General features: G+C 42.4%; 1 protein-coding gene across 5 annotated transcripts in view; it reads right to left on the reverse strand.

The window, feature by feature from the left end:
• Positions 1-18684, reverse strand: part of CREBBP (CREB binding protein) — a 97302-nt gene that overhangs the window by 12883 nt on the left and 65735 nt on the right. For 4 of the 5 annotated variants that reach the window (XM_063171236.1, XM_063171235.1, XM_063171234.1 and 1 more), the window contains 11 exons: positions 18477-18656; positions 18063-18249; positions 14110-14228; positions 13672-13911; positions 13119-13207; positions 8250-8330; positions 7540-7596; positions 6283-6360; positions 5740-5807; positions 1378-1528; positions 62-208 (listed from right to left, as the gene is read on the reverse strand). In XM_063171236.1, coding sequence (XP_063027306.1) covers positions 62-208; positions 1378-1528; positions 5740-5807; positions 6283-6360; positions 7540-7596; positions 8250-8330; positions 13119-13207; positions 13672-13911; positions 14110-14228; positions 18063-18249; positions 18477-18656 — 1397 coding nt within the window. The remainder of the gene's footprint in view (positions 1-61; positions 209-1377; positions 1529-5739; positions 5808-6282; positions 6361-7539; positions 7597-8249; positions 8331-13118; positions 13208-13671; positions 13912-14109; positions 14229-18062; positions 18250-18476; positions 18657-18684) is intronic. The other variant, XM_063171237.1, reaches the window with a different exon arrangement.

Here is an 18684-nt window from a genome sequence, read left to right on the forward strand (position 1 = left end):
ATGCCTGTGCCAAGTGTGTGCAGTGGCTGCCCAGGGCTCAGGGAGGAGGCCAGGGGGGTACCTGGTGTTGGGAGGGGGGCAGTCCGAGCCGTACTCCTGCACGTGCATCCCAAAGAAACAAACATCCACACCATCGATCTCCTCAAAGGCAAACAGAGCTTTGGTACGGTAAGGGAACGATTCTGACATCTCACCAGAGTCCACAAATCTGGAGGACAGGGCAGCAGGACAAAACAAAACAAACAAAGAAAATACCAATTATTAAAGCAGTGTCCTACCAGAAGGAGGGGATTATTGTCAATTTTATTTTTAACTCCTTAGGAACACTGAGGGACGTTTGAAGGAGCTGGGGCTGTTCAGCCTGGAGAAGAGGAGGCTCAGGGTGACCTCATTGCTCTCTGCACCTTCCTGGAGGGAGGCTGCACACAGGTGGGGCTGGTCTCTGACAGAACCAGAGGACACAGTCTCCAGCTGCATCAGGGAAGGGACAGGTTGGATTTTAGGAAGAAATTTTCACCAAAAGAATAATAAAGTACTGGAATGCCCTTCCCAGGGAGGTGGTAGAATCACCATCTCTGGATGTGTTTAATAAAAGCCTGGACATGGCACTTGGTGCTGTGGTCTGGTTGAGGTGTCAGGGCTTAGGTTGGACTTGATCTCACAGGTCTCTTCCAACCTCATCATTCTGTGATTCTGTGATTTTAGGCAGGAGTTAAATGGGGTCAGATCAGAGCTGGAGTAAAACAGGCAGTCCTGCTCCTGTAAATTCATGGGAAGACTGTTTCCATATAGAACACAGGGCTGAACAGGCCAGCATTGAGTACATGAATATCCTCAGAGACCACAAGCCTTTAAATAGGCTACAGAGCAGAAAATGTGATGCATTAGTATGAAGTGATGTCACATAAACACAGTTATTATGAATTTAACCCAAAAATACTTCACAGACTAAAGCTTTTAAACTTTTCATTTATAATTTGCTTCATTTAATTTTAAGCTTTTCATTTAATTTGCTTCATTTAAAATGAAGCAAATTAAAAATTACTCCTGAAAGCTGAAGTGTTTCTAAAAACACAACAAAATGAAGGAAGAGTAAGGAGCAGAACTCAGCAACTGTTCCAAACAGATTCTGAAAGCAAAATGTGGTCACTCTCAAGATGGAGTGACACAAAGTCCCAGTATTATAAGCAAGGATGTCCCAAAACCAGTCATTTCCTCTACATTTTTTAACCTTTCATAACCCTAAACATGCCCAAATTTCAAAAATGTGCAAAGGCATTAAGGTGCAAATTGGCACAATTTTACAAGAGCTCCCAAGGAGGCTTCAAAATAAAATAAATAAAAATTATTGCATTCATTATAATGAAGAGGACTAACCTGGATTTCATTCCTGGTTTAACTTCTACTGTTTTATCTGAGCTTGCTACCACTCTGACAAAAACCTCTCCAGCCTCAGGATGGTTCTGGCGCCGCAGGAATTTGTTCACTCTGTCTTCCAAATGGTTCCCTAAACGTGTGGTCTGCAGCCCTGCAAGGCAAGGGGAGAACAAGTGAGCAAATGTTAACCCTGGAGCTGCTCAGCTCAGGCTGTGCTGTGCTCCAGAGCTCCTGCAGCTTCATTCCCTGGAAGGAAATGGTTTTTTCGCCCTTTTGTTTTACCTCCATGTGAAAAATGGGATGGTTTGATTTATACAGTCAAAATGAAGAGATGCAAAGCCAGAAGTAAACCCCCCCTGCTTTTCTCACCCCATTGCTGCAGCTGAACCCTCTGGAGTGCCACAGTTACCCTGTAAGTGAGCTAACAAAGGCAGCTTTACGTAGCATTTTTCAATTTCAGCCTTATTTTATGAGCCCTGCCAATGTTTTCTCCTCCCAGCCCCACTCTGGCTGGCTGACAGAGATTACATCACTTCACAGATCTGGCTCCATGCCACACCTTTTCAAGCAAGGCAAAGCAAATCAACAGAAATGAAAAGCCTTTTGACTTCAATGGAGATTTCATTGCTTTTGCTTTTCTTTTCAAGAGAGCTTTTGGGCTGCAGTTGCAGCAATCTGCACACCAAGGTTAAATAGTTCCTGCCCAGAGATGGAGGTCCTGGGGAGTTCAAGCCCACAGATTGTCCAGATGCCCTCACTCCATCTTTACATTCACAATTGCCTTTTGTGGGGAGCTGGGTTTGTGGTCTTACAGGATGTGATGGTTTTCAAATAAATCCCCAACAAATTACACAGACCATGATGACTTTGGGTTAAATTAAGAAAGCAGAAGGACCCCACTGTTTTGACTTGAAAATTTATGACTATTTCCCTTATCTTGCTGTACTTATTTCACCACTCATATTTCTGCTTCACTTTATGGTCAATCTGCTGTCTTTCCTAAAGTAATGGTGTAATCCACAGATGTTCATTTTAATAAAATGCATTTAATTTTTGCTTTCTGTGACTTGATTTTTCAGTTGATATTTGGCTCCTGACACAAGGCCCTTGGTTCCTCCTTGACTCTGAGACTGCACACAGAGTTCTGCAGTGAAATATCTGTGCTAAAAATTACTCTGGGCTCCAATACTGGGGAAAAAACTCACATATATTCAAAGGGCTATTTCACTTTCTAAGGCATTTATACACTTAACATTTTATTTTATAGAATAATGGAATGGTTTGGGTTGGAAGGGCCCTTAAAGCTCATCTTGCTCCTCCCCTGTCATGGCAGGGACAGCTCCCACTGTCCCAGGCTGCTCCCAGCCCTGCCCAGCCTGGCCTTGGGCACTGCCAGGGATCCAGGGGCAGCCACAGCTGCTCTGGGCACCCTGTGCCAGGGCCTGCCCACCCTCACAGGGAACAATTCCTCATTCCCAATATCCCATCCATCCCTGCCCTCTGACAGTTTGATTACAATCAGTTTACAGAAATTGCCAAAGGCAGCAATCTTGATTTACATCTTTTAGCTTGTCCCTTTGTCCAGTGAGATTCTGTGGTCATAACCAGCACAGAACAGTCTAAATATCATTTACCTGGGAGTAATTTTTAATTTAAAAATGCAATTTAAAGGCAGGTTGAAGTAAAAACACCATGGCCTTTACCAATTCCAACACACTGAGCCCTTCCCAGGATCTCCCACTCCAATACTGTCTTGGCATTTCCATATGTAATAGCAGGGGGATGACTCTAAAGGAAATTCACAAATACTTTATGAGGGAATTGTTTTGTTCTGTTCATTTCTCTGAAGACAAACAGAAAAAGAAGAAAGGGCTCCATATTTCAGCTGATGAGAGGGAACATTTGCAGAAAGCCACTGGAGTTAACTCTACTGTCTTGTTGTGTTTTCATCTTTTCATCTTCCCAATGCTAAGCAACCAAGGAATATCTTCTTCCTTCCTTATGCATTAAAGCTTGGAAACCAACAAACCCAAAAAGACCAGATGAGGAGATAAAAGAACTAGGCAGCATTAAAATTACATGTACTGTAAGCAAAGGATCTAAAAGTTGCATATTTTGATCTCTTAGAATGTGAGTGAAAGTTGTTTTAGAAAGCAGTTGGGTTTTGGTTCTTGGACAGTTCTCACACATGCACCTCTAACAAAAGCTCAAAGCTCAGTGCAAACTGCAGTGCAAACCTGGGAAAGGCACCCAAGCTGCTGAGGAGAAACCCCCAGCACAGGTCAGTGACAGCAGCAATGGCCAGGCCTCTGTTAGTGGTGAGTAACTGGACAGAGAGGAAGAAACTCCAATTCCCTCTTGTGACTCCTTGTCAGGAAACTGCTTTGGGTGAATTATTTGTCAGGATATCTTTTGTCTTTGAACCTCTCTGCACTGGCTACTGGTGAGGTAATAGTTGTAGATTTTCTTAGCGAAATAAATAGTTCAGAAGTTCAGGGTTTTCCAGCAGAACCCAGCTGCACACTGGTTGTATCTGGCAGGCTATCAGTTAAAATAACCAATTTTACTCACTGTCCATTAGGAACATGAATGTTCCATAAGAGCTGAGGGATGTGCTGTCTTGGTTATCAGCAGTTGTGTCATCAGGCTTGAGAGAGTGGAGAAATATTGATGGCAACTTGGGCAGAAAATGTTTTTTTCAAGAAGAAGGAACATGGTAATGTTTCAAACTTTCACTGCTTAAGTTTGTTTTCAGGTCAGCAGCAGGACCAAGGTTTTGATGACAAGAACAGACTTTCCTTTCCCTTCCCTGCTCTTGCATTCCCACCAGAGCACTTTTGGAGAAAGCTGATCTCCAGAGCTGAGCCCACCAGAGGGTCACAGCTGGCAGCAGCACTCACATCCCCAGGGGAGAGAGACAACAGCAGGGAAGGGAGAGGGACAGGGAGGAAAGGAAAACAGCACCATTATTTCCCTGCCCAGAACAGAGTAGCTACCTTGAACTACATGGCTGGTTACTCAAACTTTAACCAGAGCCACAGAACAACTGCAGATATCCAGGGAATCACACACTTATTTTAAGGAAATTTACATCAATACATGCTGTAAAGTCAGCACAGAACAGAAAAGAATCCATTTAAAATGGGTGTCTAACACTACAGTTGGATTTCATCATTTTATTAATGTTCTCCTCCAATTTTAATCTGTCTTTAATGAGACTAATTTGTGCCTCTTTAATAAAATCCTCTGGAGTGCATCAGGTTACTCCAGAGACTGTTCTGATTGCTGGAACCCACCATGCCCCACACAACATCATCATCATCTGCAAATCACCCCCTCCACATCTCCTGTTACACAATCAACCACACATGAAGCTCTCAAGAAGTCACATTTTTAATGCAAACCTTTGCCTTCATCCCAGCTTGGAAGTTTGCAGGCACAACATCACCCAGTAATGTCCAATACTGGGGAAAAAACTCATATACTCAAAGGACTATTTAACTTTCTAAGGGATTTATACATTTAAAATTTTATTTTATAGAATCATGGAATGGTTTGGGTTGGAAGAGAGCTTAAAGCTCATCTTGCTCAAGGAAGGATCGAGGAAGGGATGAAATGTCCCTGCAAGTTCCTCTTGTTCAGGTGCCTGAATCACCCCCTTGGTGTCCACACTCACTTTATTTTTCTGCCCTCTGCACTGACTCTGCATTTCCACACCAGCCCCTTCTCCTGCCCCACCTGACCTGCAGGAATACAAATGTTCCAGTTGTGCTCCCTGGGAGGATTCTGGAGGCTGAGCCAAGCTGAGCTGCATCTCCTGGGCCTCTCTCCAGGGCCCATTTCCACCAGACCATGGAATGGTCACTGCCAGGAGCACCCAGTGCAAGGAGTGACTCAGTTCTCATCCCATCCCTGTTCTGGAGGCAAGAAAAGCTCTTCCCACACTCTGGAGTCTGGCAGCAGCACCTGAACAGCAGCACAATTGGTTCCTATAGGTTATGGGAAGGGCACAGAGGTGACAATTGTGTCACCACAGCTCCAACCCTCCATGGAGACCTGGCTGAATGCAGCCACTGAAGCACACACAGCCCTGTGCTCCTCCTATTTGTCCCTTTCTGCTTTTAACCCTAGAAAATAATGATAAAGATGTCAAACACACCAAGCAGCAACAAGACTGACCACAAACACACAAACAGCAGGGCTTTCAAATGTTGATTAAAATTCCAACAGCCTCAGGCTGTGCTGCTCCCCATTTTGCAAATGTTCCTGTGCTGTCTGTCATGACAACACAAAGTCTCAATCAAAAACCCATTAGGGGTGGCAGGAAGAAGATGAAGATAAAAACAGGAATACCAAACTCACTTTTAGCACTGAATTTGTTTTCTTTGCGTGTTCTACCAGTTTTCTTCAGACAATTATCACAGACAAACCTATTGAGGAAAAAAAAAAAGGCCAAAAATTTAGCATAAACCCATTATTGGTGAGCTTAAACCCAATGTTTGAACATGTAATTTAAATGTCAGAGTACAATATATTTTTCCTTGGCTTTGAACAGCTTACTTCACTCCATTTTTGAGGGATTTAAAGCTGGTTTAACTGTGCCAAGCAGTCACACCTGCATTTGTGTTCTGTGCACACAAACTCCCCTCCAGCCAGCTCCCTTGGTTAAGAGTTAGGAAGAAACCACACAGTGTGGATGAATATATACATTTTCATCTGAATATACTGAACCAAGACCCCAACCACACAAAAAAGTATTTTATTTAGAAATGCTTTGTCCCTTTGTACCCAGTTCTTTAAAAGGCTGTGCCCACATATAAAAGAACAAAGGCAGAAATTCTTTAATTACATAAACTACATCAGTCTCATTATACAAGGGGTAAAAAACTAACAAACATCTCTTACCCTGAAGGCCAAATAATATCATAATGTAACACACAAATCTGGTGCATCTTCCGACCACATTCTTTGCAGTCAACAAACCTGAAGAGAAAAAAAACAGCAGCAAATTACCTTTGGTGTTAGGTAAGTAATTTTCCAGAATTCAGAATGAAAGAAGGTGTTGCCAATCCTCTGCTAAGAGCTGAATCAATTTCATCAGGTCCAATTTACATCTAAGTTTAAAGAAATACTCAGAATAGATTCAGATGTACATCTATCAATCCATGTGCAAGTTATACATATATTTCTATACCTATATATAAATTGCAGAATGTGCTGGTTTAAAAATCTGAAAGGGGCTGTCATGAATAACTTTTTCTGGATCTTTTCTATCCTCTTCTAAGCAGAGTCCCAGTTTCACAGAATTCTCAACAATACCTCCACAGATTTAATTCTGAATTGCTGCAACAACCACAAGCTGAATAAATGGTTGCTCAACTTACTGTAAATGTAAGAACTAGTCATTCATGAGCCACCCTGCCAAAAAAACATGTATTAACTTGTCCTTGCCTGCATGGCTCTGCTGTAGTCTTGTATTTATCTTTTGTTTCCTGGTCAAAAAATTGTATGTCAGAATTCTTTTTCTGGATGGGAAAACTGTTAGAGGTTTTGCCAGTCCAGAGTGCAGGGCAGGTTAAGAAGCCAAATGCCCTGGGGTCTGTCCCAGTCCAGCCTTCCAGGCTGGGGAGGAGCTCTATTTAAAATTTGCAAAGATAAGCAAAGGAATCAAATTGTGTTGTGTCTCAAACTGCCAGAGAACATGGAGCAGGCTGATAAAATCCCTCTGCAGGGAAAGCAGCCCCGTGTTCAGCTGGGCATCCCCTGAGCCTCCCCAGGCTCACACAGGGTGCCCTGGCCTTTGGGTGGGCACAGCACCCAGGGAAGAGAAAAATGTGGTTTAGAACCACCAGGGGAAATGCAGAAGTGCCCCAGGACTGCAGACTGAAAGCTCTGGAGCAGGGAGGGCTCAGCCCTGGATTTACCCAAATAACAGAACCAGGAACTGTCTGTGGAACAGGCCCCCATGTTCCTCTGGGGTAGCAATCAGACATTTGCTGTGGGTGCTGTGCCATGAATTTTAGGGAATGATTCTGCAGTCTGTTTGGGCAGGGAAGAGGTACAGAAGAGTTCTTAAATCCCTGCCCCATTTCTGCCCTGCTGGCTGAAGGACAAGTGGGAGCACAGAGATTTTGGGAAAGAAAACAACAGCCTGGTACTCACGGCTCTGGATCCAGGGTATCGTTTTTCTTCTTTTCAAACTGATCCTTAGAGATGGTTCTAGAGACAAAGAGTTAATATGAAAACTCAGTAGCACCCTCACACCAGAGGCTCACACAATATCATGCTTTGCTGAAAGCACCTCAGTATTTATTTTCTGGTCAGAGCAAGCAATTCAGTTAATTGTATTTTAAGCTACAGAAAATATTTTTCCCATTTCACTTTCTGTGTAAATTAAAAGCAAGAGATATCCAAGTCTACACATAAAATTAAAATCATAAAGAACAAGGGAAGCTACTGTCAGTAAAGCAGCCACCTTCCAAACCAGCTCATAAGCCTCAAATCTGATTTTTCTGGCCAGGTTAGAGGCAAGCCTTTGGTTTTAGAAACATGAGCTGTGCCTCAGAAGGTATCAGAATTAGATGCAGGTTTTGCATTAGAAAAGGTGATGGATTAGTGACATTTATTGACACAGCTTCCACTGCTCTCCTCTAAACACATTACCCAGGGTCTGCACCCTGGGAATGGGCAGCAGTGCTGGGCAGAGTAACAGACCCAGCAGCTCTTAATCCCATCCCTATAAATCTCCTGCTAAGAAATAAAGCATTTCCCCCCAGATACCACCCACAGGTTTGGCTTTTACCCCCAAACCAGCACACCCTCCCCCTGCCCCACTCCCAAATTCAGGCTGCAGAAGAAAGGAAGAGACTTACGTTTGAGGCTGGGAAGGGTCATCACCCAGGGTGACATTCTCCCCCTGGATTTCAGTGAAACACTTCTCACAGAAGTGATACCTGTCAGCAAGAAGGCCATATTTGGGTGAGCTGGTCCAGCACAAACACAGCCACCCAAGCACGGAGCCACCAACCAGGGCAGGGCAGATCACCAGGAGCACGACGGAAGGGGGGACGTTGTTGGTTGATTGATGGGTCAGTGTGGACAATGAGGAGGCACAGAGGGAGGGGAGGGCAGGATTAGAGAACAGGGGAGGGAACAAACAGCACAGACGTAAGAGGTAAGACGCAAACACCAAGACAACACAGAGCAGAAAGCCAAGGCAAAGCACAGATTAGCATTCGGTCTCATTTCACACATTGTAACAAGTGCTGGGCCTCACTGCCCAAAGCTGGGCAGGGTTTGGGCAGGAGCCACCAAGAGCTACCTTTGTACAGGCTTCAAATTTAAGAATTTGGATTTGATTTGCATCGCTCAGGGAAAAAAAAAATTCTCTTTGATTCCAGGCTTGCGACTGATCGAGTTTTCTTTGAGTAAAAAGGAGCCTGTCAACAAGCTTTAAGGATACATTTATTACAGATTTAAGTAATTAGGAAATATGCTGAAAGCATTTACTGATTGTGAGTCAAAACTGCAAAAGCAGAAACACTTGATATTGAAAAAAAATCCATAAAAACAATAAATTCAAAATTTGATAGTAAGATTAAATGTGACCAATTGCTCAGCTAACATTCTTTCATATAAATGAAACCAAATCCATACTCTAGACAAACATTTAACAGAAATGCAATTATGGGTCAGAGTTTCCAGCCATTTATATAAATAAATACAATATATGTATATATGTGAACAACATGAAATATTGTACATACATACAATATATTTATCAGGTACATTCAGGATGTGGAATTAATTAAGCTTTACAAATTGAACATAAGGCTAGGTACAATTTTTGGTCACCAGACCAAGAGCCAATCCAAGTCATACTCAGCAAAAACAATTCTGCAGTTTACCAAACCAAGCTGAGTAAATTGGAATACAACTCTATGAAAATACAATCTGCATTTGAAAAAATAAAATAACATCAAAGTTACATGGATTTTGTGGGGGGAGGAGGGGTTTGGTGGGGTTTTTGTTTTGTTTTGGGTTTTTTTTGGTTGTTTGTTTCAGATGAACTGGAACCAAAGTTGTCAGGGTCACTAAAATAAAAAAAAAAAAAAAAAAAAAGGAGGCTAAATGTTTGGAAAGGATATGAATTCACACATGAACAAAGGTAACAGAGAGGCCACAGCTGTAAAATGCAGGAAGGCCACAAAGGATCATCAAAATAAAGGAGCTTTATGGAGAGTGAGAGAGTGGAAGCAGTGATGGCAGCACAGAACGAGGCAGGTTTAGTACTCAGACACCAGAGCCGTGGGGATGGAGTGTCACAGGCACCAAGGGGACTCAGGGTCACAATGAACCAACAACTCCAGGGTGGAGCCTGAGCAAGGGGGCAGCTCTGCCCCCTCAGCCCACCCCGGACACCTCAATGCAATCCCAGAGAGCTCCTGGCCTGGAGACAGCCCTGATGGCATGGGATGGATCAGAATTCCTGCTGGGACACACTGGGGCCATCCTGGCCAGGGGACATGCTCCACCAGCCATCCCTGAAGCCTGGAAGCTGCTGCAGGAGCTGCAGGGGCAGGAGGGGCCCAGCGAGCCCTGGGAAGGGCTGGTTCCAGTTAACCCAACGCCAGTGACACTGCCAGGGAACCCCTGCCAGCCTAACCCCCCTGAAACTGCACCCAGCTCCTCCTAGGGCACTCCCCTGGCACCAAACACATCATCCTCCCAGGGAAAACCAGGCTTTGGGAGCTGAGAATGCAACACAGCAAGGCCAGGGGAAAAACAAATGTATTCCACTAATTTATCATTGGGCATGATAAATACACTGTGGTTATTAGAGAGGAGGGTGGCAGGAGTGGTTTCAGGGTTTCAGTTTTCAGGAGTGCACAGACACAGCACATCTCATTTCCACTGACTTCCTTTACCCCTCACTACCCATCCCTAAACTGATAACATAGCAGCTAAGAATTTTTAAAAAATCCAAACATAAGAGGTTCAGAGGTTTATATCCTTTCACACATCATCCATTTCTCTTTTCCCTATAATGTGCTTCTTTCAATTTTCTTAAATTAAAATCCCCCACCACTATTTTCCTTACTAACACAGTTGCTCATCATTTCAAGAGTCAGATTGGGAAGGACTGAACATCAGGAGGACCCAAATACAGGAGAGTGAAGGCAGAAAAATCCATAGCCAAGGCTCCTATTAATAATTTGCTACATTTAAACAGTCCCAGAAAACGTTAATTCTGATCCATTTTCAGAATAACTTATGGGTTTTCAAAGCACTCTAAGCTTTAATCCATGATATTAAAATGAGGAAATAAAAACTGAAGTACAGTGAAAATGAATCACCTAAAGATCATGAACATTTGTCCATAAAATAACCAAGGTGAAGCAACAGCTGTAACTTATTATGGATGTGGACCCTCAGAAACAGAGACCTGCCTTTTGCATGTCACCACAAATATTCAGCAAAACCCATAAAAAACACACAATATTGTAGTTACACAGCCAGAGAAACCCCAAAGAATGCACTTATTGCAACACATCAAACATGAAAAGCTTTTCAAATGCAGACTGTTCAGGGGACTCCTGTTTATTAAAGAGCAACATTATGGTTCAACAGCAAAGTCCAGAAATGCTCAATCTCACAGGAACAGGTGAATTCCCCACTGTAATTCAGTGCAAAGGCAATTCTAAATTCATAACTGAATGGCAGTATTGACCTGAAACAGCACTTGGTTTTCTCAACTGGATATTCACACATGCAGCACATTTTCTCAACACTTCAACCTGAATTTCTGCCTTATTATGAAATCTGAATGGTTCTATACCAAATAATTACCTTAATGATTGAACTGTAGTGCCTGAGCTCATTTATTCAATGGTGTCTAAATATTCTTAGTTGTAATTTAGTCATGTGATACTCTGGACTTTAAGTGCATACAATTTTGCCAATTTTGCCTGCTCTGTACATGGAAAATTCAAGAACATCTGACCAACTAAAGGTCTGCTGGAAGCATGGAATTTGTTTTTCACTTGATTACTTGTTTAAGAACATTGAAGATCACTGTCCCAGGAAATTTGACTGGTTTAGAGCTGATGAACAGGGGCTTTCTATGCAAAATGGACTATTATTTAACAATTGGGTGATTATGTTTAGAAATATCTTTTTGAAAGCCTTAATCATTCATCACTGCATTTAGTGGGCCCAAAACAGAAAACCTCACACTCCTCCTGAACTCAACCCTACCCCAAACCACAAACCCTTTCCCCCCTTCCCAAGGCAACTGGATGAGCAGAAAAATAAGACTTAAATGGACTTTCATGTTTATAATGAGCAGAAAAGGGGAATTTTACAGCCCCCACTGCAGAGGAACCCTCTGCTCCACTCACCCGGGACTTCTTGCTACTAACCAACCTTTCCTTCCATGGAATAATCCAAAGGATTTAACATAAACTTAAACTGGGAAGGCATTTTTGAAAGAAGAATGAGCCCTTCAATTTGAAGTTACTACTCTTTCCAAATACAGAATGCATAACATGAAAAGTATTTTAAATTTTACCAGCATTTAAGGGTATGGGTTATTTTCCCCCAATGCCAGTACTGAAATGTCTCTTTAAATACATTTTAATTGCTTTATTTCTCTTTAGCCTGACTTTTCAGAGTCCACAGTGGCTGTATAAAACTTTTTATGAGAGCTCATGAATTTATTCCTGCCTGTCAATACTTTCTGCCTCTCAAAGGCCACCCAAGGCCCTCCACAGGAGGTGGGATGACATTTTCCTCTCCCATATTGTGCTGCTCCAGAGTGGGGCTCAACAGGCTGAGAGCTTCCCAAGAGCATGTTTGGAGAGAAGGGATGGCCCAAAAATGAAACACAAGTGCTGGAAGTCTGAATTGGTTCTGTGACTTCACAGCTGGCAAGGCTTAGAGGCTGCCAAGCCTCTGGAAAGCAATTCATAACTTTCTTTTCCCTATTTAATACAAAGCTTTTGTCTCAGCCCATTTGTATTTTATTTGGGGAGGAAGACACACATCATCTAAGAAATCAAAATTAAAGCCAAGTTTTGAGTTTGCTTTGTGATTTTAACACTGGTGATTTAAGCATTAAATGGAAAATTAATCTAACAATTCTTCATTAATAATAACAGAAACACCACGTCCTAATATTAATTAAAAAATGAGAGAAATTTTAATTTTCACAGCTTCTCATGGAGTCTCTGGGTAGTTTTTAATGCTATTTCCAAGCTAATTTAAATATAATGAAGCAATGACTAGGAAGGGGAAACATAAATCTTGCAATCAATCACTGCACCCTTTACTTGGCAAATTCTGGCACTAACTTGTAAAGAAACCTGCATATTTTCACAATTCTCCTAGAACAAGGTAACAGGATTTCCCAGTGCCTTTCTGCAGTCCTGCTCTCCTCCCTGCAGCAAGCCCTGCTCCTGATTTTATGGCAAACATGGACAACCTGACCTGCACTGAAGCATTTCATGGGGCAGCCTGGCTAAGAGCAAGCACTGAGGAACAGAGTGCCTCACACTGCAGCACAGAGAAACAAAGAGTCACCTGCAAAAGGACAGCGTGGAAAGATAAAAAAAGAACTTCTGCCTGACTGGGCTGACAAAGGGAAGGAAAAGTTAAAGATCCTCCTCATCCTCTGTATGTGCAGAGAACTCACAAGAGATCTGACTTGCTGAAAAAGGGAAATCCTGGGTTCAGGGACTTACCTGTTCTGGTAGCTGTAGTAGGCAGCGTCCCGGGGAATGGTGCACAGCTGCTTGCCATAGCAGCACAAGGTCTGGGGAGAGAACTCATACTGCAAAACAAGGGAGAAAAGCAGCTTCACCATGGGGGATTTTGTTCAGCAGGGGTCTACAAAGCAAACTGAGGCTTGTGGGTATCAGAGGACACTGCCACAGCCATCCAGCCATTGTGAATTTACCAGCACTGCCCTCTCAATCTGGTGACAATCATCAACTCTAAAAGCAGCTGGCCCCTTTCACCTCTGCTTTATGGACATGGGAAACCAGGGAGTTATTTTAATATTACTTATAACTAAAGAAGATGTCCTCTGAGGGAGAAAAACACAACAATAATAACAGAAGGGCAGAGCTGCTATTGACCTTTTTAGCCCTGAACATATTTATAACAAAACCAAACTTCCTACAACCCTTCCATTCAGCATTTCTACTTCAAAAACAAAGTCCCCAAGCTGAAGCTTTGTGTGCTGACTGCAGCTGGGCTGTTGGGAAGAACTGCCTGGGACACTGGGACACCCACCTTGCGCCCACAGCAGTAGCCCAGGGACTGCATGACTGGGTCAATCTCCTGCTCAAACACCTCTGCCAGCTTAGTGCAAAACTTGTAGACCCTGGAAGTCTTGCGGTTGTAGAGCCAGGCATTGTTGAACATCAGCCACACATCATCCACGTACTGCCAGGGCTCCTGGTACTGCCCCGTGTCCAGCTTGCGCTTGATGGTCGACAGATCCATGGGATTCTTCACAATGTCAAAATAATCCTGGAAAAACACCAAAAAACCTGATTTTTTTAAGGTGAAAACCATTAATTTTTCAATTTTTTTAGATTTTTCGAGATGTTGAAAAAAGGGAAAATGTTTACCTGGCAAAGATAAAAAATAGGAGAGTATTTAAAAACAAATAAATAAATTTAAAAAGTAGGAGAATATTTTTATAGGGTTTTTTTAATGCCAACTCACCGGAATCCCTAGGAGCTGGGGATCCACAGGCTGTCTGAAGGGAAGGGACTCTGGGTCCTGCCTGTACAAAGCCTCCAGGGTGGGCATGAGAGCCTGGCGCAGCTCCTCGGGCTTGAAAACTGGAAATGGAAGTCAGAAAGGTTAGAAAATTGCCCTCTTTGTTTTCTAATCTCTTGACACCCCTAAAAAAAAACCCCAAAGAAATACATTAAGTAAAACTCTGCAAAGGGTTTTCCTGATCAGAGGTAAAACCTCACTTACAAGAGGCAAACACAGCCTTGTATTCAATCAGATCACAGCAGAGATATTCCCAAAATAGGGATGTGGGAACAACTCTAGCCCATGATGATACATATTCTGTAGCATTAAAAAAACCCTCAAAACTTACAAAGAATCAAATTAAATCAATTGTTTCAACATGAATGAACCTTTTCTCCTCAAAGGAGTGACTGAGCATAATTTTCCCTCCCTTCTAACCTTGCTCACTATTTCCAAGCCAAGATTCCTCCAGCAAAACCCTCTACAGTGGGCAGGGGTGAGGAGCCAGCTCTACAGAGAGTGACCAGATGTCCTGAGAGCTGGCACAGGAATTCTCCTGGCCACGGTGTGCAAACAGTCCTGCTCTGATGGATCCTTAATTGATTTTGAAAGTGTTAATACTTCCAGATTTCTATGCCACCACTTGGCAACAGTGGCATGGCAACAGCCATGATTCTTTCAGGAGTGGCTGACAAGGACAAAAAAAGGCAATACATTTTCTGAAAAATAATGATAACTTGGAGAGCTCTTTGAACATCTCTGCAGTGTAATTACATTTATTTCCTTAGGAACAGTGTCTTTAAATAGGGAAGAATGCCTATCATTGAGAAAAAAAGACAACTAAGGAAAGCAGGATGGCATCTAATATTTATCTACCTGGACGAAATGAGAACAATACCAATAAAATGGAGCAATTAATTCTGCTAAAAGCACTTGAATCAACAGGGCTCAGTGACCCCTTTGAGGCTGATCATTGCTTTTCTCACTCAAACGGTATTTTGGTATGATATAAATTGCTTTTTGGGACATCTAGATCAAAATCCATGATTTTAAAGAGTACACACAAAAAAAGGGAAGACAAATTAAGCTGACATTACTCCATTGGTTGTATGATCACTTCAGCTGTTGCCACAATCTCACTCCCAACAAAATGGCAATTCTCTCCCATATTTATCAATCCCCTACATGCAGGCACTTTTCCCTACTATAGACTTCCAAAGTTTTATAAACAACTCTTGCACATTATATGATGGGGTCCTCAAAAACAGAAATAAATATTAAATTCCATTAATGAGGAACAGCATTCCCTACTGCTCTGATTCAGATAGTTCATAATGAGATAATCTGAATTATTTCATTTAATGAAATGTAAAGGTCAAAAAGTACCTTTTAATAATCTATTCTGACTACCTGCTTGACACTGCTTTTAGAATTTTCTCCTATAATAACATAGCACTAAGCTACAGAATCCTTCACAGTAAATCCAATCTTATTTTAAACTCAAACTACAGAGACCCAGCTTGACTTTTGCCAAGTTCCTTAAAGCCTAATTATCTTTGCTGATAAAGTTTATAACCCACTTTCATTTTGAAGTTTGAAAAAAAATCAAAATGAAAATCTAGTTGTTATTTCAATTTATTACTTTACCTAAAACCATACAGAAACATTGCCTTCATCTTCAGCTGCTCTGCCTCTAAGGATTATGACTAATACCAGCACATTTGATCATAGCATCTCCCTGTACATGGATTTTACAAGGAAGTTTTGTTTTTCCCACTCTCCTTTTTCCAAAATTAAATGCTCTCAGTTCTCCTCCAGTAGCTTGAAGACCTTTGCAAGGAGCTGGCATCCAGTTATCCCATTTTGTCTTGGATGTGTGGGTGGTAAAAAGAAAATGGGATCTTTGCCTGACTCACAATGACGTATAACCCACCAAAGAACAGTACAATGCTACCTTTTAAAGTTTTTTGCCTTTTTCAAACAAAGGCAAGTCTGCTTATGATTACTAAGGAGAAATTTCATAAAGGAAGATAAGACACTTTCAAAATTACAAGGACAGCGCACACAAATACACCTCAAACCCAAGCTCCTGCAAGTTTTCCATTATGCCTTACAAAGAAGTGAAGGAACCAGTAAAACTCATCCTCAAGGTCAAACTAAGCTGCCACCTACAAGGAGACAGGAGCTGCCCAAATGAGTATTACAGTGGGTTTTTGAGACTGCAAGGCAAGAAACCATGACCTTCCTTTCTTGCTCACATTAGATTTGCAAAAAAAGCCAAAAAAAGGCAAAAAAATGCTCAGCTTGCTAAATTATAGCACAAAGTCCCCTCAGTGCCTGCTATGTCCCAGCTTACTGTGGGATGACCCTCAGGAATGTGTCTGCATGGGAAGGAGGAAGAATTTCCAATACTTCTGCAACCCATGCAAAACTCCTGATCAGTCTCTTCAGTAGTTTTAAAATATTACCTATCCCTTCAGCACACTTGGCAGTAATTACTCTCCAATACCTCTTGGTTTATTCAGCATTTTAATACCAAAGCTCCATTAACATTGAACAAACTCCTTGGTGAGAAAATGCCACCCTTTAAACTCACGTCCGTGGTTGTACCTGCCCACACAGCACGTGCTTTGCACTACACAGTTACTGGGTGACAAAGCTTCCAAGATAAAATTGTGTCACCAAAGGAGGAATTGGAATATGTGGTGACCCAGCCTGAACTGCCTCTGCAGGAACCTTCCCTGTGCAAGCACATTCCTACCAGGCAGCAGTGACTCCTTCCACTGGGAATATCACTGGCTCAGAAATGCTAATAAGCTTTTTTTTTTTCCACTCCCTGTGTTACATTTGGGTTGGAAAAGGCTCTGCCAGGTGGTTCTGCAGTGGGCTCTCGTTTGGGTGCCCCATTCTGCTGCCAGCTGGAAACACCAATCTGCAGGGAAAAGTGTTTTATAGTGATTTATTACAGAAAGGTTATGCTTAGTAACAAAATGCAACCCAAAGCACATCAAGGAGATGTAGATTTTTTAGACATCTGCAGCATGTTGAAAGGTTCCCTTTGGTTGAAAACTAAAACCTAACCACAGAAAACATCACCTCAATAAAGCAGATGCCAAAAAACAGAGGTCTCAAAACTGCTAAGGTTTTTGAGTCTGAAAACTTATCTTGCAGCCTGCCACAAAGCCTGCACTGCAAGCAGAGAAATATATTTCTGCTTTAATAATCTCATTTATTTCTTACTAACACAAGGCACCCAAACATTTATATAACCTGCAGCACCATGAAGTTCCCTTGAGTACAGATGCAGTCACACCTCAATCTGTGCTGACACTGCAGCTTAATTTAAGAGAGTGCTGAGCAAACGAACACTACACTGAAAACTTTCAAGTCCTGAAAACACAGGACTCTAAAATAAATGTTAAGCCTCTTGCAGCAGTCCAGCCTAGGAGGAACACAGGTTCAGGAGAGGTCAAGTGCCTGATTCTCAGAAAAGTGATGACAAAACTCAGGATAAAGGTGGTGTGTGCAGCCTCTTCACAGGAGAAGAAAAGCAATGGATATCCTTGGTTACTGAAAGCACTCTTATCTGCACTGAGCTCTTCTCAAAGAGCACCAAGATGTACAAGGAGGGATTTATGTATTTAATTCCTCCAGCAATCACTGCCTTACTGCCTTGGCCCTTCTGGGCAGGCACTGCTGAGATCAAGGGCACAGTGACTTGCTTTTCTCACCTGATTCATGGAACATTAAAGGAATGCTACTTTCAAAATGAAGTTACACAGTATTGATCTCCCAGAGCTCCACGTGCTGGAAACGCAAGTGTAAAACAAACCTCCCAGCAGGAGCTGAGACTGTGGAAAGCAAATGTTAGTGAAAGCAAAGCACACAGGGGAACTCAGTGCTCACACACATACTTTTCTTGCGGGGCTGAGATGGTGATGTGGATTGTGAAGTGGTTCCATTAGTGCCACTCTCCTCTTCCTCTTTAGCCTCAGTTTTAATTTCAGGCTTCTTTTCTTCAATCTCCATTGGCTCCTGCTTCAGTTCCGTTCCATCTGTTTCCTCTTTTATTTGTGAAGTTCCTTGTAAATCCTCCTCCACCTTAAGAAAGGATGCAACAAGAGGTACTGTTACATCTACAACCCAAACTTCAGCCATCAAAATATTAGTCTGAGACTGTTGAAGCACTTTCCATCCATGGCTTTCCTCAGGAGTTACTTTGCAGTAACGACCCTCCTCTCGCCCCTTAGCTCACCGAGTCAGACACATCATTAAGTGCTTTTATATCTATCACTGCTTTCAGTTAAGCTGTAGAGAATCTCATTTACCTCAGTCTTAGCTTCCACTTGTGTCTCACTAGTCTCTGGCTCAGTTTCTTCAGTTTTAACTTCTGATTTGCTTTCTAGCATTGGTGCATCTGGTCCTAGTTGCTGGGAATTCGTATCAGCACTAGCAACTGAGGCAGGGGTGGGGACCCTGTTATCAATACTAGCTGCTGCCTGGGATAGCTGTTGTAAAAACAGTACAAAAGAAAGA

This window comes from Melospiza melodia, chromosome 18 (assembly GCF_035770615.1).
Source record: "Melospiza melodia melodia isolate bMelMel2 chromosome 18, bMelMel2.pri, whole genome shotgun sequence".
In the NCBI taxonomy this organism is placed as follows: Eukaryota; Metazoa; Chordata; class Aves; order Passeriformes; family Passerellidae; genus Melospiza; species Melospiza melodia.